This window comes from Pseudorca crassidens, chromosome X, assembly GCF_039906515.1.
Source record: "Pseudorca crassidens isolate mPseCra1 chromosome X, mPseCra1.hap1, whole genome shotgun sequence".
Classification (NCBI taxonomy): Eukaryota; Metazoa; Chordata; class Mammalia; order Artiodactyla; family Delphinidae; genus Pseudorca; species Pseudorca crassidens.
The window spans coordinates 92619706-92644731 of NC_090317.1; the positions used below are offsets into that span (position 1 = coordinate 92619706).

Sequence of the window (25026 nt, forward strand, 5' to 3'; positions counted from 1 at the left end):
CTACAGGACTTTTAGCAGGCCATGTTGCCACTGGCTGGCATCGTCAGAGAAACAGCTCTCCCTCCACTTTATGCTGTGCTTTCCAACCGGCAAAGCCCAGATTCTCCAAGGATCCCCAAGGTCCCTGAAACCGGAGTTCCTCCAGTTATTTCAGGAGAATCAGGCATCATGGTTTCCCCCTCATTTGTGCATGCTGCCTGCCCTGCAGCACAACTCCCAGCCCCTCCTCCATGCTGCTTCCGCGACTGAGCCTGAACCCTGCTCCCCAACCCCAGGCCTGAGACCGGAGTCCGGCTCCGACGGCTCCACCCCGCGCCCAAGATGGCCGCGCCCATGTGCCGCCGTGGAGGCAGCAGGCACGACTACCGGTTTCTTATTCTGAGGATCTAAAGAAAGAGGAGAGCGTGGCTTTGGAAGACGGAGGGGCGGGAACTCCCCAGGTAGCACAGCAACAAGGAGGCCGGGCCGCGCGGGAGAACGGACTGGGAGAGCGGGCCTCGGCCTCGGAGGCGGCGGACTCGGATCGCCGCGACAGTCCGCGCGGAGCCCGCTCGCCTCCCCAGCCTCTCATACGACTCGTCGCGGAAAATGCTCGCACGCTCTCGTCGCTCCATCTAACCTCAGAGGGAACCACGTCAGAATCCTTTGTCCCCGAACGGCGCCGTGTTGCCCATTGGCTGTGTTGCCCCTCCGCCCCCAAGCCCGCTCCTGCGCGTGCACAGCGCTCGGGCTCCCGGGGCGACGGCGAGCGGAAGTGCCCTGCTGACCCCGAGGGCGGTGCCAGTTGACGCTTCCGGTTGTTATCTGCCCTGAGACCTCGGGTCCCTGGCGGTGGAGTAAGGGGAGGCGGAGTTGGGGATGGGGAGGTCGGAGGAGCCTTGGGCAATGAGGTCGCGCCCCGGGGGGGTTGAGTGACAGGGCCGCGGTGGTGAGGGGAGGGGTGGGCTACGGGGGTCAGCGAGTGATTGGTTCATTGCTTGATTCATTCAGCGACCGTTTCCTCAGTGCCTAGTAAATGCCGGGCACCCCTGTGTTTCACAGTAGTCTGTTCACAATAGCCGTGAGTAGGTACTACGATGCTCTTTGTTTTACAGAGAAAGCAAGAACAGAAAGGCTGGGAAACCTAACCAAAGTCACACAGTAAAGTGGAGGGATCCTTTTTCTTTTTTCGTTTTTTCGGCATAACGCTTATGCCTTTCCAACAAACGCACCCTAAATTTATCACTTTGCTGGCTCACTGTCTGTATCTCCCCTGCTAAGAGTATGGCTCCGCAAGATGGCGGAACTCTGAAGTTTTGTTCACGTAGAACAGTAGAACCCGTAGAACAGTAGAACAGGCACACAGTAGGCCCTGACCTCTTATGAAACGAATAAAAGCGGCAGAGCAGGCAGTCAGTTTCGTTCCAGAGCCCAGACCTTATCAGGCGGTAATTGAGCTCTTACTGAATGTCAATTCTTAAAACTACAGTGAGGCACTGTGCCTTCTGATGGCAAGGAAAACTTTGGGCTTTTCCTCAACTTCGCTCCATCATGGAGGTTGCTAATTGCATCGCCTGTGTGGTCATTGCCTTTCCAGGGTCAGGGTTCATAAGTGAGCCCACGGCTCAGCAGCTTCAGACACCAGCTGATCTGCCATGGGCTTCCTTAGTTAGACTACAGAAGACCCAGTCTGAGGCCTCAGAAGGAGGTGAGCTCCTCGGGTCAGAGGCAGAGACATAGTCCTGAAGTGATGGTCCCAGCAAAGGTACCTTTGTCTTTGAATCCTTGGGTCCTGCCTCCTTAGAAATAAAATAGCTCCTCTGAGGGGAGTTGGAAGAGGAGCGCCAGCCCAGACCCCAGGGGCAGAGGGGGAAGGCTCACAGGACAGACCCAGATGCTCTGGTTAGAGGGAGGGGGCTCACAGGATAGCAGGTCCTAGAAGAACTGGACCTGCAGTGCCCTCTGTCCCTTCCTTCAGCTGAGAGAGAGCAAGGCTGACTCGGTGACTCAACTTCTAGCCACCATCAAGAGCTGTGTGATGGTGGTCAGTTGAACCCCTATTGGAGGAGAGGGATGAAAGTTACAGACAGATGGAGGGACGCTGCCCTGCGGTAGTGCCTGCAAAGGCAGGATCAGGCTGGAAAGATTGACCACCTGCCTCACGGGACTTTCTCCACTCCTGACACATTTGTGCACACATCATTATATTTCCCTCTTGTGCCATGGGCTGTTTTTGTTTTGTTTGTTTGTTTTTTGTTTTTGACCGCCCCGCGCGGCATGCGGGATCTTAGTTCCCCAACCAGGGATGGAACCCACGCCCCCTGCGGTGGAAGCACAGAGTCTTACCCACTGTTCGGCCAGGGAAGTCCCCTGGGCTATTTTTGGATTTGAGTCAGTCCCATAGTATACACAACCCACTTACCTGTAGCAGAAATGTTGAATCTCCTCTACCCTGACTAGATGACCAAAGAGGTGTCTTTGGTTTCTGTGTGTCTGTGACCTTTCAGCGTGGTCTCTAGGTAGGCCATCACCTAGCTCTGCTGCCTCTCATTTTGATGCTAGTAACTGGGTCTGGGAAGTGACTCATTAAGCTGCATCTTGCTGAGCCCTGTTGTCCTGATCCTAAGGCAGGGATTGCTATAGTAGCAATGGTTAACAAAAGCTCCTTGCTGAAACTGTGTTTTGAACACCGCCAAATAAGGGAGAGCATGGCGATCAAATGGACATAATTGGAAATAAGGAAGTATTGGGGCGGGAACAGGGTGGCGGTGGCCCACTGAAGGGCCGAAGGAGCCTGGTGCAAGGTCAGTGGTTTCCAGCTCCATGAGGAACTGACCAATGCCTGGCCGTTAACCTCCCTCTACCCACCTCCTTTCCTACCTCCTCGCCCCTCCCTTCTGTCCTGTGCTCAGCTCTGGTTTGTCTCCTTCCTCCAAACCACAGCAAGCTGTCCCTGTCCTCCAGACTTTGCTCAGGGTCTATCACCTCCAGGGCTTAGTGTGATAATAGGTGATTTGTAATAATTTCTCCTTTCTATTTTACTACTAAATGATATTGTGAAAAATGAAAAAAATGCAAGTAAATAAAAGAGGAAAGGTGGAGTTACCACTGGAAGGTAAGCACTCTCAACGTTTTCATAAATGCTCTTCTGGACTGCTCTTCCTCAATAAATACATATTGCTTAACAAAGGGGATCGCACTACACTTGCTTTCTGGTAACCTACTTTTAAATACGTTAAGAAATGAGAACAGGATTGCATTGCATTTTTAAAGCCCATGCGGTATTTCCCATGTTGTGTGTCTAATTTTTGATCTGAGTCCCCTTTGCTGGAGGTTTAGTTGCTTCCAAATTGTTGAATGGTGGAAACACCTACAGTTAACATCCTTGTAGCCTGTGCTTATTTATGATTGCCTTTTTACGATAAATTTCCAGGCATAGGATTCCTGAGAGAAAGGAGATGTCAGGTTGTTAATGGCTTCCGAGGAGATGTCTTTAAACACAAGTCATAAATCTGTCCAGGAAGAGAAAATAAATTGATGTGGAAAACCCACAGGATCTTAGCTGTGTCCCAGGGGAACAGGCTGGAGCTACCAGGCCACATGTCCAGATCATCCCCGCTGTGGGGCAAGAGTGATTGTTATTAAGCTGGTGATGGTGGTCTCATGGCTGTATGCACTGATCTCGACCCCCCTAATTCTGCCTTCCTAGATCTCCATCCTTTGTCAGGGCAGAGCCAGATGGCCGTGTCCCAGGTGAGTTCCTAATTTACCCCCTACTTTGTTTCCAGTGAATTTGAGGCAGCAATTAGGAAATTACATTGCAGCCTTGAAAAATCTATTAGTCCTCTTAGCTCTGGCTGTTTTCTGTTCAACCTGTCATCCACCTCAGATTCTCCAATCCTTCCCCTCCCCACCAAAAAAAAAGAGAAAAAAAAAAGGAACAAGATAGAAAGGAAAAGACTTTTCAAATCTACTTCTTACTCTTGGGACTGCTCTTCTTTTTTTTCTTTTCCTTCTCAGAGAAGATTGTTTAAATACATAGACTCATCTTGCTTTTTCTCTTTCTTCACTTTCAGTTCACTTTTTGCTTTTTCATTATGTTTGAAATAATGAAAGTAAATCCATGTCTCATGTTCCAATATGCATAAAAACAGCATCCAAAAGATCCCTACTTCTTCTCTCCCCAGTACCACATCTTCCTCGCAGATGCCCACTGTTAACAATTTGGTGATAAGGTGCTGTAGATGCATTTACATCAATTTAACTAAAAATAGACATATATGTAACATGTGTTTTTGCACAAGTGCCATCACACTCCCATACCCATCTTGCTTTTCCCACCTGATTATATTCTGGGTTTTGTTCCTCATCAGTACATAAAGATTATTTCAGTTCCTATTTCGTGGTATAGAAGTATCATTTAACTATTTCTCTACAAATGGACACTTAGATTTTTAATTTTCTTTTTCTATTATATACAGTGCCTCATGAACAACTTTCTATGTATCTCTTGGCCCATTAGTACAGGTATTTATGGAGAATACACCTGGAAGTAGGATTTTTGAATCAAAGGTGTTCACACTTTAAATTTGCTCTTCCAAATCCTGGACTAATTGCTGCTTTCACAAAATTTTAAAGAGCAGATAATTTCTGTGTTCAACTTTTCCAGGCTGTTAAAAGGTGAAAAGGAATCCAGTACATGTTATGATGCCAGTTAACTTAAATTCAAGGAAGATACTACAAGAAAGCAAAAAGTGAAAGACCACTTTCACTTAAGAATATGGATGCCAAAATTCTAAAAACATGTTCTGAATAGAGCATTAATAAGTTGAATTGAGTCTTTTAAAAAGTACTCTGTGCATATGGCAAAAAATTCAAACAAAACTTTGTTCATCAAAAGGTGAAAAATAATTTTCCCTCTCACCCTGTATTTGTGTCTCCTTCATTTTTTCATGCATTCTTCCGAAAATCATGTGTGCCTATTTATCTATCTTGATATGAATCCCTTTTTCTTTTCTTCTTTTCGCATATTACAGCACATTCTAGTCCTTTTCATGATCATTCCATTTCACTGCTCAACCCCGGGTTTTCTCACCCCTGCCCTCTTGACCTTTGGGCAAGATAATGCTGTGTTGTGGAGGGCTGCCATGTGCATTGGAGGATATTTAGCAACATCGATGGCCTCTACCCTCTAGATGCCAGTGCCCCCCCCCACTGCCCACCTTGTTTTGACAGTGGGCTAAGGAGGAGTGTGCTGTTGCAGGAAATGTTGACCTTCAGGGATGTGTTTGTGGACTTCACCCTGGAGGAGTGGCAGCAGCTGGACGCCACTCAGAAGAACCTCTGCAAGGATGTCATGCTGGAGAACTACAGCCACCTTGTCTCCGTGGGTGAGGGACCCTTCACAGGGTGACTGGAACGCACCCCCCGGGGCTCCCTCTCTGTCGGCTGCTGCAGCTCAGGGGCGTCTGGGCCCTGAATGAATCGGGCCTCAGGCTCAGGGTCAAGAATCCATAATGGCGTTTGCACCCTGCACGGGATGTCTGTGCTCTCACCTTCTCTGTGGATGGTCTGCACTGAGGGCCCACTAGCTGGGCTCACGGGGCAGTCACCGAGGCCAGACCATCTCTGCCCTGCAAGGGTGGGCCTCGGTTCCGGAATGCCTCATGTGTCAATTAGAAAGTCCTCTGTCATTTCCCCTTAACAGGATTCCTCGTGGCCCAACCAGGTAGGACCTTCAGGTTGGGACAAGGAGAAGAGGAGGCCAGGATGGCAGCTGGAGAAAGCCCAACACGGAGGTGTCCAGGTGAGCCCGTGCCGGGCCAGTTGGGCCAGGGCAAGGGGACCTGGTGGGTCAGGGAGAGCTTGGCCTTGGGGGCGCGCCCAGGAGTTCTTCTCAGAAACCCCAGACTTGGGGACACAATTCGGGTCTGATGGAACGAGCTGCTGTGATAGCCACACGATGCCCCACCTGCTGCCCCTCTGCAGCCCCTTGTTCTTGGGGTTCAGACAGAGGCAGCCACTGCTGTTCTGTAGATCCCGTCTCCACCTTCCAGCATCTGGGTGGCTGGGGAGACGTGCCCAGCCTTGTCTCCTTCCTCCTCCCTCTCCTTTCTGGAAGCTGTTGGGACTTTCCCATCTCTTGGGCATTTGTGTGTTCATCAGAAGACAAGCAGATGGAGGGGTGATGTTTCCTCTTTACTTGGCATACTGTGGGCCCTCGAAGTCTGAAACGCAGAGTCTTTAACCTCAGGGAAATTATCCTACCTGGTTTACTGGAGTTGGGATGGACAAAAAAGCTTTGCTAGTGACCTTCAGCTCCACCAGGCCAGGTACCACCATGCCCTTGTCTGCCCTCACTTTGTGGTTAAACAGTGTCCACTTCACACAGGTTTCTGTTTTCTTATTTCTCTGAGGCTCTTCCAAATCTGACTTGATTCCGCCTGTTGTTAGATTCCTCCTCTTGTCAATACTTCCCTCCCACTCAATTATTTTGTCTTTTGTGTTATCTCTATTTATTAAAAAATTAATAAACTTGAGAGCATATTACTCCCACGATGGCATGCTTCAGTGAGCAGTGTCTCAGTTCTGGACAGAGCTGCTTCTTTCCTTTTCTGTTGTTTGTTTGTTTGTTTTCTCAGGTCCCCTTATCCAGAAAGTCTTCAGTCATTGGTCTTCCTCCTTTTCTCTCCCACTCACAGTGGCCACTCAGTGGCCCCTCCCGAAGAAGTCTGTCTGGAGCGCTGTAACTATTCACTGTGGTTCGTGGACCAGCAGCCTGGGCATGGCCCAGCCTCAGAGTAGAAGTGAAGACTCTTGGGAGCCACCTCAGATTGACTGAATCTGAATCTGCTTTTCAACAGCTGTTTAGAGTTTAGTTTCACAGCTGCAGCTATAGTCAGACGCGGGCCCAGCTGATCCCAGGTGACTCCCCAGCTGTCTTTCCCAGAGCCCACTCCTGCCTGGCAGATGCACCCTCTCGCTCAGAGCCTCCACAGTTTTGCTGGCGTGTGCACCCACCTCCCTGTACCTTCTCCCAGGGACTTTTTGGGCTACAATTCCCTCTTTATTGCTCCGTCCATCCCGTATCTGCTGCCCTGTAGAGATTCATCAGGGTTTCTTGTCTGGTAATGGCATGGCTTAACATGCTTCCAGTGTTTACAGGAAGGAGGAAGCAAACTCAGAGGCACCTTCCACCCTTTGAGTCACATTTCACTTATATTACAAGCTGTATTATATTAGAAGTGTCACATGCGCACGTTCAGTCTAAGTCTGCAGAACATTATGGAGTACAAAGTAATCTCGGTGCATTCCCAGCCACACCTCCAAGCACAGCTTGTTTTCAAGGTTTTTGTTTTTAATTCCTCTCATGTGCATCTCCATAGGTCCAGCGTATACCTACACACCTGCATTTCTGGAGCTCTCAGTTTTCTCTCCCCTCTATGAAAAAATAAGGATTTACCTCAATTACACGGCCTTCTACTCCCGTTCTTCTCAATGTTTATTAAATTTTTATTTTTTGTTTTTTTGTTAGCTACATTTGTAACTTTAAATAACATACTAAACTTCTAGGTTTGCATTCCATTTGGTAACTTTTTTAAAACCTAGCCAAGTGCCTGTGGCTTTTTTCTCTGCCTGGAACACAAACCCCTAGAGGCGAGAGCCTGCATCTTATTCTCATTCATCCAGGCGGGGGGCTGGTAGAAGCACTGGATAAGTATTGCTTTCATTGTTTTGGACCGGAGCAGAGGAAGGAGGTTTGTTATTCTTCCACAGCCCAGTGGTGAAGAGCTTGGGCTTTGGAGGTCACAGCCTGGATTCAGATTCTGGCTTCTTCACTCACAAGCTGTCGCTTTGCACGCGTGGCTTAGCCTTTCTCTGCCTGTTTGTAGAATGGGGCTAATGCTAGAATTTACAGGATTGTCGGAATTTAATGAGTTGATGAATGTAAAGCACCAAAAAGGGTGCTTGGAATAAGGGAAGTTCTCAATATATATTATCACGCTTTTTATTATTGTTATTAGCCATACGGAATATTTTTTTAAACGTAGTGGTCGTCAACTGGAGGTGTATCACATAGTGACCTGTGGAACCCTTGGGATACTCATGAGTAGGCCCCACCCTCTAGAAATTGTTTCAGAAATCTGGGGTAGGCCTAGTTATGCACGTTGTGAATAACACCCCAGATAGTTGTGAAGCCCATGTCTAGTTCAGATTCATTGCTTTAAATGTCCGCTGCAAAGGGTTCAAAGGACTGGGAGACTTAGCAAGGCCATCACCTAGGAGCACAGGTCAGGTGGGATGGAAAACAGGAGCGCAACACCTTGGTTCTCTTCCCCCATTCCTCCATTCTTTAAGCTACTTCAGGGCCTGTATTCTCCTCTGGCCCCTGGATGAAATCTCTGACAGGTCTCATAAATTCTCTGGTCATTCTGAGATAATAAAAATCTTCTATCAAGATCCAAGTATCAAGAGTAGCCTCACTGTCGTCTTTATTATTTTAAGTTTGTTGAGCTTTTCACAGAAAGAACTTTTACCTTTGTTAATTTTCTCTATTGTGTGTTTTCCGTTTTCCTTTTACTTTTATTTCTACTTCTACTTCTTTGAGCTTACTTTGCTGTTCTTTATCAGCTCCTTTTTCCCCCAACATTTTATTATGAAAATTTTCAGACAAAACAAGCAAAAGAATTATGGTTTGAACATCCATATAATACCACCTAGATTCTACAATGAATGTTTTGCCATATTTTCTTTATCTCCTATTTGTGTACTAATTCCTCTGTTGTTCCATCAGTCTCCCTTATTTTTTGTGTGGGATGCATTTCAAAGTAAGTTGTGGAGATCAGTACACTTCACACCTAAATATTCCCACAGGCATATCATTAACTAGAATTAAATATTTGTTAGTATTTTTTCTATCCTTAATACTTAACATGTAGTTTAATAAAAGGAAATGCATAAATAGCACAATATGATAGTGGGTTGTATATGGTAATTTTTTTTTTTTTTTTTTGTGGTACGCAGGCCTCTCACTGCTGTGGCCTCTCAAATTGCGGAGCACAGGCTCCGGACGCGCAGGCTCAGCGGCCCTGGCTCACGGGCCTAGCCACTCCGCGGCATGTGGGATCTTCCCTTACTGGGGCACGAACCCATGTCCCCTGCATCGGCAGGTGGACTCTCAACCACTGCGCCACCAGGGAAGCCCCTATATGGTAATGTTTTAACGTAATTTCCATATGCATTTTCCATGTATTGTCATGATATATTTATTCTGATGTAACTGCATTCTTTTCTTTAAAATGAGGTTTATTGAGGTATAATTTATATACCATGAAGTTCACCTCTCAAGTGTACAGTTCTATAGGTTTAACAAATATATAGTCATTTAAACACCACCACAATCAAGATATTGGACATTTTCATTCCCCCTAAAACACTCCCTTGTTCCCCTTTACAATTAAACTTCTCCCCTACTCCCACACCTGATCTTGTTTCTTCTTCTAGTTTTGTTTCTTCTAGAATGTCATATAAATGAATCTTATAGTATGCAGCCTTATGTATCTTGCTTCTTTCATTTACCTTAATGCTTTTTAGGTTCATCCATGTTGTGACATGTATCAGCAGTTTGTTCCTATTTGTAGCTGAATGATACTCCATTTGCTTATCCATAGACCAGGGTATGCACTTTTGAATTTTTTCCAACTTTTGGTTATTATGAAAGAAGCTGGTATGAACATTCATGTTCAGGTCTTTGTGTGGACATATATTTTCTTATTTCTTAGGTAAATATCTAGAGCGGGATTGCTTGGTCATGTGGTAAGTGTATGTTCAACTTCACAAGACGCTACCAAACTGCTTTCCAGTGTAACTGTACCATTTTGGATGCCCAGCAGCAGCATATGAGAGTTCTGGTGTTTTGCTACTTTGCTGGCACTTGGTATTATTAATATTGTTAGTCTTTCTTTCTAGTAGCTGTATAAGAGTATCTCATTGTGATATTAATTTGCATTTCTCCAGTAACTGATGTTCGGCATCTTTTCATGTGTTTATTTGCCATCTCTACATCTTTGGTGAACTGTTTCTTGTAATCTGTTGCCATTTTTGTTATTATTAAGTTGTGAGAGTTCTTTATATATTCCGGATGCAAGCCCTCTATCAGCTATGTGTTTTCCAGGTTTTTACCCCCATGCTGTGGCTTGATTTTATCTTAACAGTGTCTTTCCATAAAAAGACATTTTTAATTTTGATAAAGTCCAGTTTATCAAGTTTTTCTTTTATGGTTCATGCTTTTTGTGCCCTATATAATAATTCTGTAACCCAAGGTAACAAAGATTTTCTCATATGTTTTATTTCAGAGGATTTATAATTTTAGCTCTTATATTTAGGCCTATGGCCAATAATGAGATGGATATTTTTACCTGGTATTAGGCAAGGGTCATTGTTTTTCTTCTTTTTTTGGCATATGCATATTTAATTGTTCAAGCAGCATTTTTGGAAAGACTGTCTCTTCTCCACTGATTTACCTGGGCACCCTTGTCAAAAACAGTTGAGCACATAAGCGTTGGTCTACCTGCCAATACCGCAGTGTCTTAATTACTGTAGCCTACATTAAGTGTTCACATCAGGTACTGTGACTTCCAACTTTGTTCTTCCTTTTCATAATGTTTTGGTCCTTGATATTTTCATATAAATTTTAGAATCAGCTTGCCAATTTCTGCACAAACGCCTACAGGGATTTTGTTTGGGATTACTTTGAATCTGTGGGTCATTGAAATACTAACAATATTGAGTGTTCCGATTCACAAACATAGTGTATCTCTGAATTTATTTAGGTCTATAAAAATTCATCTCAGTAATATTTGGTAGTTTTGAATGCATAGGTCTTGCATAGGGAATGCAACTGCAATTTAAATATTTCATTTTAAACGTATCTATTTGCTTTTTGTCAATATCTCCTTTTTTTTTTTTTTACTTTAGTGGTTGCTCTGGGGATTAAGATATACATACTTAACCCTTTCACCACCTGTAGTTATATTTTAACTTTTCAAGTCATATGTAGAAGGTTTACAGTAATATAGGTCTCTTACCTTCCCTCCTTTATGTTATAGGTTTTCATATTTTAAACCCCTCAGACGATGTTATAATGTTTGCTTTCAACTGTCATATATACCTTAAAGAATTCAAAAGGAGAAAAATAGTCTCTATATTTACCAGATATTTTACCATTTCTGTTGATCTTTATTTATTCCTGAAGTTCCACGTTTCCTTCTGATATGATTTCCCTTCACCCTGAAGAAGATCCTGTATCATTTCTCTTAGAACAGGTCTGCTGGTGACAAGATCTCTTACTTTTTGTTCTCCTGAGAATTTTAAAATTTTGTCTTCGTTCTTGAAGAATATTTTTGCATCAGTGTAGAATTCTGGGTTGACATTTCTTTTCCTTTAGTATTTTTAAGGTGTTCCATTATCTTCTGGCCTCCATTGTTTCTGATGAGAACCTCACAGTCATTTGAATCATTGTTTCCTCATATGCAGTGTGCTTTTTTTATTTCCTGGCTATATTCAAGATGTTTTCTTTAACTTTGCATTCCAGATATTTGATTGTCATATTTCTGGGTGTTTCTTTGAGTTTACGTTGTTTCTGGTATGCTGAGCTTCTTGAATCTGTCAATTTACATCTTTCTCCAAATTTGGGAAGTTTTTTGGCCATTATTTCTTCAGACATTTTTTTCTGCACTAGTCTCTTTTCCTTTGAGGACTCCAATGACATGAATGTTGGACCTTTTGATATTGTCCTAGGAATACCTGATGCTGTAGTTCTTTCTTTTATTTTTCCCAATTTTTTTGTCTCTACTCCTCACCTTGGCAGGTTGGATCATTTCTGTCAGTTTAACTCCACGTTCATTGACTCTTACCCCTGTCATCTCTGTTCTGCTCAGTTCATCCCATGTGTTGTTTTTGTTTGTTTGTTTTTAATTTCAGATATTGTCTTTTTTAGTTCTAAAGTTTCCATTTCTTTATTTTTTTTTTTTTACAGTTTCTGTATCTCTGTTGAGAACTTCTGTTTATCCATTCATTTCAAGTGTGTTTGCCTCATAGAGCTTAGTTTCAACAGCTGCTTAAATGTCTTTGGTATTTCCAGCAGCTGGCATCTGTTGATTATCTTTTCCCTTGAGAATTGGTCACATTTTGCTAGTTGTTTGTTATGTTGAATGATTTTGGATTCTATCTTAGATAGGGGTGATTGTTTTGTTCCTTTTAATCTTTGTTTATCATGTAATAAACCTAGTTAGATTCAAACCACTAGTTTTGTCTTGCCTTCTGTGGGTGTTGATTCCGGTTGGTTCGGTGTTCAAAGCCTTTGTTGTGCTTGTTTGCATCTGTGTTGTGTATGCACCATTTGGGGGTTAATTTGAGACTTTAGTCTTGTGTGGTGGTTTAAGTCTTTGTGCAGTTTTCAGAGCCTTTGCTCTCCTGTTTTACGGTTGTCTCCATGCATTTCTCACTCAGGTGTTAGACTTGAGCTGTGGTTGAAATCTTAGTTTTGTTCAGTTCTTAAAGCTTTGGTGTGAGGCTTGGCTTTCCCTTGTACACACAGCTCTTGGATGAGCTCAGGACTTCTGGAGTTTTGTATGCCATTGGGACAGAGTCTTGTGAAAAAAGAGCAGGGACAAAAAAGAAACTCACTGGTGTATGGGCTGCTTCTCCACTTTTTGACTCACCTTCAGAGTCTACCTGCTTTTTTTTTTTTAACTTGTCAAGAGTCCTAAGTAGCTGCTTTATATATTTTGTCCAGAGTTTTTAGCTGCAATAATCAGCAGGAGACAGGGGCTGTAGTAGACATACTCCACTGTGGCTAGAAATGGAAACCTTGATTTCATTCGTTCTTGCTTTTATCTTTATTATTTCTGTTCTTCTGCTAGTTTGTATTTAATTTTCTCTTTTCCTAGTTTCATAAGGTAGAAGCTTAGATCACTGATTTGATAGCTTCCCTTTCTAATGTAAGCATTGTGAATGCTATGACTGCCTCTAAGTACTGATTTAGCTGTTTTAGCCTCTGTATTTGTGGTATAACTGACATACAAAAAACTGCATATATTTAAAGTGCATAATTGGATAAGTTTTGACATGCACACACCCAAGAATCCATCACCACAATCAAGATAGTGAAGTCATAGAGTGAGCTAGGAAGTATTCCATCCCCTCTTTAGTTCTTTGGAAGAATTTGTATGGAATTGGTGTTATTTCTTCCTTAAAAGTTTGATAGAATTCCCCAGTGAACTCATCTGGGCCTGGAGTTTTCTTTGTGGGAAAGCATTAAACTACAAGGTCAATTTCTTTAATAGATATTGGGTTATTCAGATTATTTCTTCATGAACAAAAACTTTGGTAACTTGTCTTTCAAGGAGTTTGTCCATTTCACCTAAGTTGTCAAATTTATTGGCATAAATTTGTTTACAATATTTCCTTATTATCCTTTTAATTTCTGAGGGTGTGTGGTAGTCTCATTTTAGTTAAAAAAAAAAAGTCTAATCACATGTAGAAGTGAAAACTATGAACTTCATTTAAAGGGAAATCTCTCCCCCAGCTAATGCCTGCTTCAGTGCTTCAGGCTGGAGTTTTTAGTAGCAAAGGAAGCATGCTCAGCTTTTTCTTTCTTTACTCCCCCTCACTCCCCTACGCAACAACTAGGCCATCTCTGGCTCCTTGGGTGAAGCAAGTGAGGAGGGAAGGACATACAAAGGACAAAAACAGTTTGCCCTAACTGATAAAGATGTCATCTGATATCGATGCTCTCTGCATGTGGCAGATTTCCAAAGACTGATTCTTCCTGTCCCTGGCATGTTTATGGTTTCCTTGGAGACGTCCCAGCTAGGAACCTTGACTGCAGTTTCCTCAATATAGACAGTGCCTCTTTTCCAACAAGTTATTTAATATATCTCCTCCCCACCCTCACCCTGCAGCACCATTGTATACTTCCAATCTCTTTTTGCTGAGGTCACCTTGATACTAGCAGAAAGCTCTCTCTCCAAAGTAACCCAATCCTGTTCCTATCCAGAGGGTCCACATCTGGCTTGTGGAGTATGTGTGTGTGGTGGGATCTGCACCTTGATCTCTTCACCCGCCATGCAACCTCTTTTCTGCGGTCACAGACTGCCTAACCCTGCCTGTCACCTGTAGAGGTTTTCTAGGTGCAAATCGGGTGCCAAGTCCCCTGCATCCCCAAAACTCTACTGGGCGTATATCAAGCAGGTTGTCTCCTTGAAGTTTTTCTTACTAGATTAGGGCTGAGGCGAATGTACTCCTCCTGCCCCTATTGTTAGAGAAAACGCCACAGCTTTCCAACAGCTCTCTCTGAAGAAAGTTTCTTCCTCAGCTTCTTCAACCTTAATACTCATAGTTTTAAGGTGTCTGTTACTGCTGAGGGACATTAAGTGGTTTTGGCCTACTCATTTTAAGTCCTGCAAAGGCCTCTGGACTGGGGAAGCACTTGGTAGTATTTTATTACCAGCCTTTGAAACAAAAAGAGTGGGGTTTTAAAAATGTTTTTATTTTCTTGTGATGAGAACATTTAAAAAATTATTTATAAAACAATTTCATAATAGATTTTTTAATTGAGGTATAGTTGATTTACGATGTTGTGATTCAGAGGTACATATATACATACATATACGCATCCTCTTTTATATTCTTTTCCATTATGGTTTATCACAGGATATTGAATATAGTTCCCTGTGCTATACAGTAGGACCTTGTTGTTTATCCATTCTATATATAATGGTTTGCATCTGCTAACCCCAAACTCCCACTCCATCCCTCCCTCACCCCGCTTCCCCCTTGGCAACCACAGGTCTGTCCTCTATGTCTGTGAGTCTGCTTCTGTTTCGTAGATAGGTTCATTTGTGTCATATTTGAGATTCCACATATACGTGGTACCATATGGTATTTGTCTTTCTCTTTCTGAACCTACTTCACTTAGTATGATAATCTCTGGGTCCATCCATGTTGCTGCAAATGGCATTATTTCATTCTTTTTTATGGCTGAGTAGTATTCCATTGTATGTATGTACAATATACATACTTCTTTATCCATGTGATGAGAACTTTTGAGATTCACTGTCTTAGCAACTTTCAAGTATGCAATACAGTATTATTAACTATAGTCACCATGATGTTATGTGGGTTTTAATAAATATCATGTTAAACCAATTCCCTAAGAGCATGGATTGCAGCTGGGTTGGCAGATGTAGCTTCTCAAATATCTGAAACTTCAGCTTTTGAACAGGAAGTGTCAATGTAAAAATGCAAAGCTCTGTAACCTTATGCAGCCATACTGATGATACAGACAATGTATGACTCAGACCAGTGCTACCCAATAGAACATTCTGCAGTGATGGCACTGTTCTTTCTCTCTAGAATTGTAGTATGGGCACACTCTTTACATTTTGGTAATCTGCTAAGTATGAGTTGGTATCTTATTATAATTTTCGTTTCCCTGATTATGAGTAAAAGTATTTGTCATTTCATATTTGGTGTTGACTGTTTGGATTTCCTCTTCTGTGACTTAACCTGTGCATACCCTATATTTGTGTTTTTCTTGGGGTGTTTGTCTTTTTGGATTTATATAGATTCTTTTTTTTAACATCTTTATTAGAGTATAATTGCTTTACAATGGTGTGTTAGTTTCTGCTTTATAACAAAGTGAATCAGTTATACATAACACATGTTCCCATATCTCTTCCCTCCTGCATCTCCCTCCCTCCCACCCTCCCTATCCCACGTCTCTAGGCGGTCACAAACCACCTAGCTGATCTCCCTGTGCTACGCGGCTGTTTCCCACCAGCTATCCACTTCACGCTTGGTAGTGTATATATGTCCATGCCACTCTCTCACCTCGTCATAGCCTCCCCCTCCCCCTCCCCATATCCTCAAGTCCATGCTCTAGTAGGTCTGTGTCTTCATTCCCGTCTTACCCCTAGGTTCTTCATGACCTTTTTTATTCTTTCTTTCTTAGATTCCATATATATGTGTTAGCATACGGTATTTGTTTTTCTCTTTCTGACTTACTTCGCTCTGTATGACAGACTCTAGGTCCATCCACCTCACCACAAATAACTCAATTTCGTTTCTTTTTATGACTAAGTAATATTCCATTGTATATATGTGCCACATCTTCTTTATCCATTCATCTGTTGATGGACACTTAGGTTGCTTCCATGTCCTGGCTATTGTAAATAGAGCTGCAATGAACATTTTGGGTATATGACTCTTTTTGAATTATGGTTTTCTCAGGGTATATGCCCAGTAGTGGGATTGCTGGGTCATATGGTAGTTCTATTCGTAGTTTTTTAAGAAACCTCCATACTGTTCTCCATAGTGGCTGTATCAATTTACATTCCCACCAACAGTGCAAGAGGGTTCCCTTTTCTCCACACCCTCTCCAGCATTTATTGTTTCTAGATTTTTTGATGATGGCCATTCTGACCGGTGTGACATGATATCTCATTGTAGTTTTGATTTGCATTTCTCTAATGATTAATGATGTTGAGCATTCTTTCATGTGCTTGTTGGCAGTCTATATATCTTCTTTGGAGAAATGTCTATTTAGGTCTTCTGCCCATTTTTGGATTGGGTTGTTTGTTCTTTTGTTATTGAGCTGCATGAGCTGCTTGCAAATTTTGGAGAGTAATCCTTTGTCAGTTGCTTCATTTGCAAATATTTTCTCTCATTCTGAGGGTTGTCTTTTGGTCTTGTTTATGGTTTCCTTTGCTGTGCAAAAGCTTTGAAGTTTCATTAGGTCCCATTTGTTTATTTTTGTTTTTATTTCCATTTCTCTAGGAGGTGGGTCAAAAAGGATCTTGCTGTGATTTACGTCATAGAGTGTTCGTGTGTAGTCAATATCTTTTCTTTATCTTGGTTATTGCTGGTGTGCTGGTGTCTTTTTAATAGAAGTTTTCATTGTAATTAGATCGATCAACTTTTTACTCTGTGCTTTTTGTATAATTTTATGTAACTTTTTTCTGACTGAGCTCATAAAGATGTCATATAATTTTCTTCTAAAAGTTTCAAATTTTGCTTTTTATTTTCTTAAAATCTGCCTGGAATTTATTTTTATATAACTCGTGAGGAAGGAAACTATTACATCACCTTATTTCCCCACGTGGACATACACTTGTATCATGCTGCATACTGAACCCTTTCAACAGTGAGTTGCGATGCCCCTTCAGCTACAGGTCAAATTCCATATCCATGTGGGTCTGTTCCCAGGCTATGTTGTTCCATTGGTCTGTTTGTCCCTTTTCCATTTGCATGTTTTTATAACTTTATTCTAATGAGTTAAAGTATGTAAAGCACTTACAAGTGCCTGATACTGAGTGAATGCTATATAAATGTCAACTGTTACACACACCATTCTTACTGTTACTGATGTTGTAAATAGTTGGTAGGATGATTCTCCTTATCTCTTTGGACTCTTTGGTCTTCAAATAGGAATCATAGGATTCGTTTGTGAAGTTCCATGGAAAACTAGTAGGAATTTCAATTGCAATTGCACTGTGTTTGGAGATGAGTTGGAAGTACGTTGGGGTTTGGTATCTTTACTCTATTGAATTTTATCATCAGTGAACTCTTATTCAGCCTGTGTTTTCTGCCATTTAGTAATGGTTTGAACTTGTCTTCAGGAAGTGCTTGCACATGTTTTATTAAATTTATTCCTAGATACCTCTTAGGTATGATTGCAATTGTGTTTGGGATCTTTTTTCCTATTATGGTTCCTAATTAGTTAATACTAATGTATGACAATGTAGTGATATTTATATATTCAACTTGTGTACAGAAACCTCTCTGAATGCTTTTATTAATACTAATAGTTTTTAGATTCTCTTGGGTCTTCTGTGTAAACAATTATCTTCATAAAAAAATTTTTGTATTTTCCTGTCCAATTATACATTTTCTTTTTCTTCTCCCATTCTATTAGTCAGGGCCTGTATTACAGTGTTTTAGATACGGTGATAGCGAATTCCTTGTTTGTTTCTGATTCTAATGGAAATAATGATGAGGACAATGCTAGAAATGTAATGATAGTCAATGTGTGAGCACTTGCTGTGTGCCACAAATGCAGCATTCTGTGTGCTTTGTACACATTACAGAGTTTAATCCTCCAAATGACCCTGTAAAGGAGACTGGTTGTTATCCTTATTTTATAGATGAGAAACTGAGGCACAGAGAGAAAATGTAACTTCTAAAACTTTCACCATTAAGTATATTTGCTGTGGTTTTTTGAAAGATACCTTTCATCAAAAGCTCCTTTTATATCCCTAGTTGACTAAGACTTTTTTTTTTAACGTCTTTATTGGAGTATAATTGCTTTACAATGGTGTGTTAGTTTCTGCTTTATAACAAAGTGAATCAGTTATACATATACATATGTTCCCATATCTCTTCCCTCTTGCGTCTCCCTCCCTCCCACCCTCCCTATCCCACCCCTCCAGGCGGTCACAAAGCACGGAGCTGATATACCTGTGCTATGCGGCTGCTTCCCACTAGCTATCTATTTTACATTTGGTAGACAATGGAATATTACTCAGCCATAAAAAGAAATGAAATTGAGTTATTTGTAGTGAGGTAGATGGACCTAGAGTCTGTCATACAGAGTGAAGTAAGTCAGAAAGAGAAAAACAAATACCATATGCTAACACATATATATGGAATCTAAGAAAAAAGAAAAGGTCATAAAGTACCTAGGGGTAAGACGGGAATAAAGACACAGACCTACTAGAGCATGGACTTGAGGATGTGGGGAGGGGGAAGGGTAAGCTGTGACAAAGCAAGAGAGAGGCATGAACATATATACACTACCAAACGTAAGGTAGATAGCTAGTGGGAAGCAGCCGCATAGCACAGGGAGATCAGCTCGGTGTTTTGTGACCACCTGGAGGGGTGGGATAGGGAGGGTGGGAGGGAGGGAGATGCAAGAGGGAAGAGATGTGGGAACATATGTATATGTATAACTGATTCACTTTGTTATAAAGCAGAAACTAACACACCATTGTAAAGCAATTATACTCCAATAAAGATGTAAAAAAACAAAAAACAAAAACATTAGTTCCTGTAAGAAAATAGTTTTCATTCAGAGTTTCATTTTATTACCTTAAAATAAGGAGTAATATAATATTGATTTTCCTGAGAAAGAATGTCTATGAATATACACAAAGTTTTTGCCAAAGATCTAGAAGATGAAAATTATATTAAGTCTAAATTATTTTGTCTTATTTCTGGTTATTTAATTTTTTTTCAGCTTTATTGAGATATAATTGATATACAACCATGTATTTATCAACAGATGAATAAACAAAATGTGGCATATATGCACAGTGGAATATGTTTCTGCTTTAAAAAGGAAGGACATTCTGACACAAGGTACAACATGGGTGAACCTTGAAAACATTATGCTAAGTGAAATAAGACAGTCATGAGAGGGTAAATGCTATATGATTCCACTTATATGAGGTACCTGGAGTAGTTAATAGAGACAGAAAGTAGAATGGTGGTTTCCAGGGGTTAGGGGAAGCAAGGAATGAAGAGTTGTTGTTTAATGGGTACAGAGTTTTGGTTTTATAAGATAAAAAAAGCTATGGTGATGGATAGTGGTGATTGTTGCACAACAATGTAAGTGTATTTAATGCCACTGAACTATATACACTTAAAAATGATTAAAATGATAAATGTTATATTTATTTTACCACAATTAAAAATAAATAAGAAAAAAATCATGAGTGTGTGTTATATTTTCTCAAATGCTTATTTTCTGCATCTATTGGGAAGATAATTTTTTTGTCCTTTAATCTATTAATGTGGTGGATTATATTAATAGATTTTCTCATGTTGAACTGTTCTTGCATTCCTGCACTAAACTCTACTTAGTTGTAAAACATTTTTTTAATAAATTGAATTTAGTTTACTCATATTTAATTTCAGAGTTTTCCGTTAATGTTCAGAAGTGAGACAGATCTTAGATTTTCTTTTCTTGTACTCTACTCTTACTCTGGTCTATGGTTATCCTAGCTGCATAAAAGAGACTGCGTAATCTTCCCTTTTTTTTTTTTTTCCTAGTTTCTGAAACTGCACTGACTGAAGTATACCTGTTCTTAAGAGTTTGATAGCAGTCATCTACAACAACATCTGGATAAGAGGCCCCATTTTAGGGCAAGACTTTTGATTACCTAGTGAATTGTATAGTTATTTAAAATAATTACTGATTTATTCATGTTTTCTGTATCTTCTGTCAATTCTGGTCATTTTTTTAGACAATTATGTTTCATCTGAGATTTCAAATTTACTGACCCAAGGCAGTAGTCTCTTTTGATTAAAAAAAAGTTTAATTTTTATCAAATTAAATCATGCCCGAGGTTTAAAGAATAAAATAAATGTGCTAAAACTATAATGAATGTCAAGGGCATGATAGTGTACTTGGTCTTAGCCAAAAGGCTGAGAAGCAGTCAGGGCATGACAAACATAAAAATTCAGAATAGTGATTATCTGAGAAGAGAATGAAATGGGCATATGAAGAACTTCAAAGGTAAAAATAATTTGTTTTTTAATGAGTGGTGGATGTGCAGATACTTTTTGGTATCTCTGTTCTTTATAATTTACATATATCTTACAAAAATTATTTAAAATTTTCTGCTATGGAAGATGAAGATTTAGCTCACTTCATTGTTTTTGCCACTCATACACATACAAACACACAAAGACTTCTTTTTTGAATGTTTTTTTTCTTTTTTATTGAAGTATAGTTGATTTACAATATTATATTAGTTTTAGGTGTACAACACAGTGATTTGATATTTTTATAGAATACTCCATTTAAAGTTATTATAAAATATTGACTATATTCCCTGTGTGTACATTACATCCTTGTGTCGTATTTATTTTATACCTTGTAGTTTTTATCTCTTAATCCCCTGCTCCTATCTGGCCCCTCCCCATTCCCTCTCCCAATTGGTAACAACTAAATTGTTCTCAGTATCTGTCAGTCTGTTTCTGTTTTGTTATATTCATTTGTTTTAGTTTTTAGATTCCACATTTAAGCAAAAACACGGTATTTGTCTTTCCCTGTCTGACTTATTTCACTAAGCATAATACCCTCCAGGCCCATCCATGTTCTTACAGATGGCAAAATTTCATTCTTTTTTATAGCCATTGCATGTATATGTGTGTGTGTATGTATGTGTGTGTGTGTGTGTGTATCTTCCTTATCCATTCATCTCTTGATGGACACTTAGGTTGCTTCCATGTCTTGGCTATTGTAAATAATGCTGTTATGAACATTGACATGCATGTATCTTTTCAAATTAGTGTTTTCGTTTTCTTCAGATGTATACCCAGGAGTGGAATTACTGGATCATATGGTAGTTTCTATTTTTGACTTTTTGAGGAACCTCCATAGTGTCTTCCATAGTGGCTGCACCAGTTTGCATTCCTGCCAACAGTGTACAAGGGTCCCCTTTTCTCCACATCCTCACCAACATTTGTTATTTGTGTTCTTTCTGATGGTAGCCATTCTGACAGGTGTGAGGTGGTATCTCATTGTGATTTTGATTTGCATTTCCCTGATGATTAGTGATGTTGAATATCTTTTTCACGTGCCTGTTGGCCATCTCTATGTCTTCTTTGGAACACAAAAACTTCTTGTTCTCCCATGTTCCCAATATGATTATACCATAAATTTGGTTTACATCAGTACTACTGTTTATAATATAATGACCATATAAACACTATAGACAGCTTAGCCATGTAGTCATCTATGATTAATTTACCTTTTCTGCATAACTTTTAGTTTCCTTTGGTTAAAAATTGTCTTGTTTCTTTCATTTGCTTCTTTCGCTATGTACTTATCACCAGTTTAACTTAAACATGACCAGTTGTCTAGAGTGATTCTGAATGCTTTCAGAGCTTCAAGTGTCCCATCAATGTCATACCCCTGAGTTTCTCTGGAGGCCTCTGATCACTTCCTTCTGGGTGGATTATCCTCATTCCTGTTTGCTCAGCTACCATCCTGACATCTCTTCACCATCATTCTGGGAATTCCCTCCACTTTCTGCATTGTTGGATTCCTTCGTTTGCTTTATGCCATGCCTTTTTCCACATTTCACTGGAGCACATTCTTCCAGTACTTTCCTAAGAAAGAATGTAGGTCCATGGGAGGTAAATTTTTTGAGATTTTTGAATATCTGAAAGTGTTGAATCCTCATCCAAGATGGAGAGTTGAGCTTGGTTGGGGTAGAGTTCTAGGATGGACATTTCTTTCCCTTAGACTTTTGAAGGCATTGTTCCATTGTCTTCTGATTGTAATTTTCCTTTTGAGAACTCTGAAGCCTATTCTGATTATTGATACTTGGTATCATTTTTTTTTCTATCTGTAAGCTTGTAAGATTTTTTCCCCTTTATTTCAATGCTTGCTGACATTTCTTCATGTGTCCTAATAGGGGTTCATTTTCACCAGCATTGCTGGGCACTTGGTAGAGGAGACAAATCCCCGCAGGGATAGTTGCTCCTTTCTCGTGCAAAGCCAAGATGCTACAGGGCTAGACAGCTGCAATTCAAGTCCAAGCGGCAAGTAAGGCTTTATAGAAAGCCCTTTTCACTTTGTCTGTGGGAGATTCCAAATTGACCCACTAAAAATAGGCACCGCCAGGCATCTAGTCACCCAGAAGAAAATCAGGTGTTCAGTGCCCCAGGCAGGCAAAAAATCATCTTATCATCATAGGGAACATTCCACAATCTGCATTCCCAAACTTCAGGCAGGAGCCAGGCCTGACATGTTAACACTTTGCTGCACATTACCTTTACTGGTGCTGTTTATTTCTTCATGGGGATTGGTGTTACCATATACTCTCCCTTCTTTCTTGGAGCTGAGCTCCAAGTTAGGTCAAGTAATGACAGCACTCTGGAGATGAGGCTTTTGGTGGAACTCCCTTCAGTTGCTGTAACAATGCCAGTTTTCACTGCTTCCGGACCACAGAGCTGAGGAGCCAGGGGTTTGGGGTGGAGGTGGGGGTGGGGGAAAGTAGCACCAAGTGGAAAACCACACACTTGGCTGCTCTTAGTGAGGTTCACTGGTTCTTCTTGAATAAATGATTTTTAATCTGTTGTGTGCCTTTGGTTAATTTCCAAAGTCCTGAAATGACAGATTTTGATAATTTTGCCAGTATTTTCATTGCTTTTATGGGGAAGAGGATTTACTAAGGTCCTCACTCCACTGTTCCAGAAGCCCTGCCTTAAGGCATTTCTCTTAAAACTGCAGAAAAGTATAGAAAATCATAGTCATAACAAATACCCTTGTAGTTACCTCCCAGAATTAGCAAGTGCTAAGATTTTGTCATTTGGTGGCGGTGGTTTTGTGTTTATAAAAGAAATAGAGGTTTACAGTTAAAGGTGAAGCCTCCCTTTTCCTCTCCTGAATCCTGCTCCCTTCATTCCCACCCCAGGCAAACAATATCATGAATTTGGTGCATTATCTTTCTAACCCATGTTTTTAAACTTTTACTACATAAATTTGCATCTGTAATCAATATAACATTCTTTTTTGTAAATTTACCAGATTAGTGCTCTAGAACCATAGGGGTCTTTCTACAGCTTTCTTTCAGTATTCAGTGTTACCCTTTGAGTTTAGCTATGCTGATATGTTAGATTTAGTTCATTCATTTTTCACTCCTGCATAGCATTCCAACATCTGAGTATCACAGTCCATCAATCCAAGCCTCTATTGCTGGACATTTGGTTGTTTCTAATATCTTGTTGCCATTCTTGTACATGTACATATTTGCAGAATTTCTCTCTGGTATAACTATAAGTGGAATACATAGTAGGGTATATACATTTTCAACATTACTAGATGTATAACCTTTTTTTCTGTCATAAATAGAATCAATTTGCCTTGTATGTTTAAGAGTTTTGCATCTATGTAAGTGAAATTGCTTTATAATATTGTCATATTCTGTCCTTACTTGCTTTTGGCATCCAGGTCATTCTGTTTTGTATAACATAAGCATTGTTTTACCAATTTTCCTTTGGTTAAGTGCCAAGTATATTTCTATGATTTTATTTTCAACATTTCTTTCTTTTTGCTCTAATTGTCTTTTGAAAACTTATAGCTGATTTTTAAAAGTACAATTTAATATGGTTGGCCTATAATTAATGGGATTAATATTTATTGTGCTACTACTTTATTTGTATTTCTTATTTTATTGTATTTTCTAGATATCCTGCTTTTCCTTTACCTCTTTTTTCCTGCCTTTGCTGGATTTTCTTTACCTTCCCCCCTGCCTTTTTCCCCTTTGGTCATTTTCCTCCTGAATAATTCAATATTAAGCATTATTCTTAGCAGGCTTTGTTTGTGGCAAATTCTCTGTCTTTTCTTGTCCAAAAACATCTTTATTTTGTCATCTTTCATTGCAATAATTTATCTGGGGATAGAGTTCTAAGGTGACATCTTCTCTTAGGACTTTGAAAATATGTAATCTTTTGGCTTCTTTTTTATCTGATGAAATCTATTGCTGACCTAATTGTTTCTTTATAGGTGATTTTTAAAATTTCTTCATGGTAGCTTTCAATACGTACTTTCTTAAAGTCTTACAGTTACACAGAACTGTGTCTAGGTACAGATTTGCTTTTATTTACCACACTCAGGACTCTGGACATTTAAGAGTAGGATACATGCCTTTCTTCCATACCAGAAAACTGCCAGTCATTGTTTCTTCAAATATTGCCTAGATTGGGGGTCCCCCAAGACCACTACCACATTCAGAGATTCTCGAGAGGGACTCCCAGGACTTGGCATCTAGTTGTATTTACAGCTAAAATTTATTACAGTGATATAGTAAGGATATACAACTAGAGCATAAGGGAAAAAGACATTAGCAGAATCTGGAGGACTCCATGTACAGGGTTCCTTATGCTCTCTCCCTCCCACCTAGGGTCACACAGGGCACACTTCTCCCAGCAGTGAAAGTGCAGCAACATGTGTGTGATGTTTATGCCCAGGGA

General features: G+C 40.5%; 1 protein-coding gene across 1 annotated transcript in view; it reads left to right on the forward strand.

The window, feature by feature from the left end:
• Positions 1-1074: 1074 nt before the first annotated feature.
• Positions 1075-25026, forward strand: part of ZNF674 (zinc finger protein 674) — a 36117-nt gene continuing 12165 nt past the window's right edge. The window contains exons 1-3 of the mRNA XM_067722821.1: positions 1075-3732; positions 5243-5369; positions 5687-5785. Of these exons, the coding sequence (XP_067578922.1) occupies positions 3643-3732; positions 5243-5369; positions 5687-5785 (316 nt within the window). The 5' untranslated portion in view covers positions 1075-3642. The remainder of the gene's footprint in view (positions 3733-5242; positions 5370-5686; positions 5786-25026) is intronic.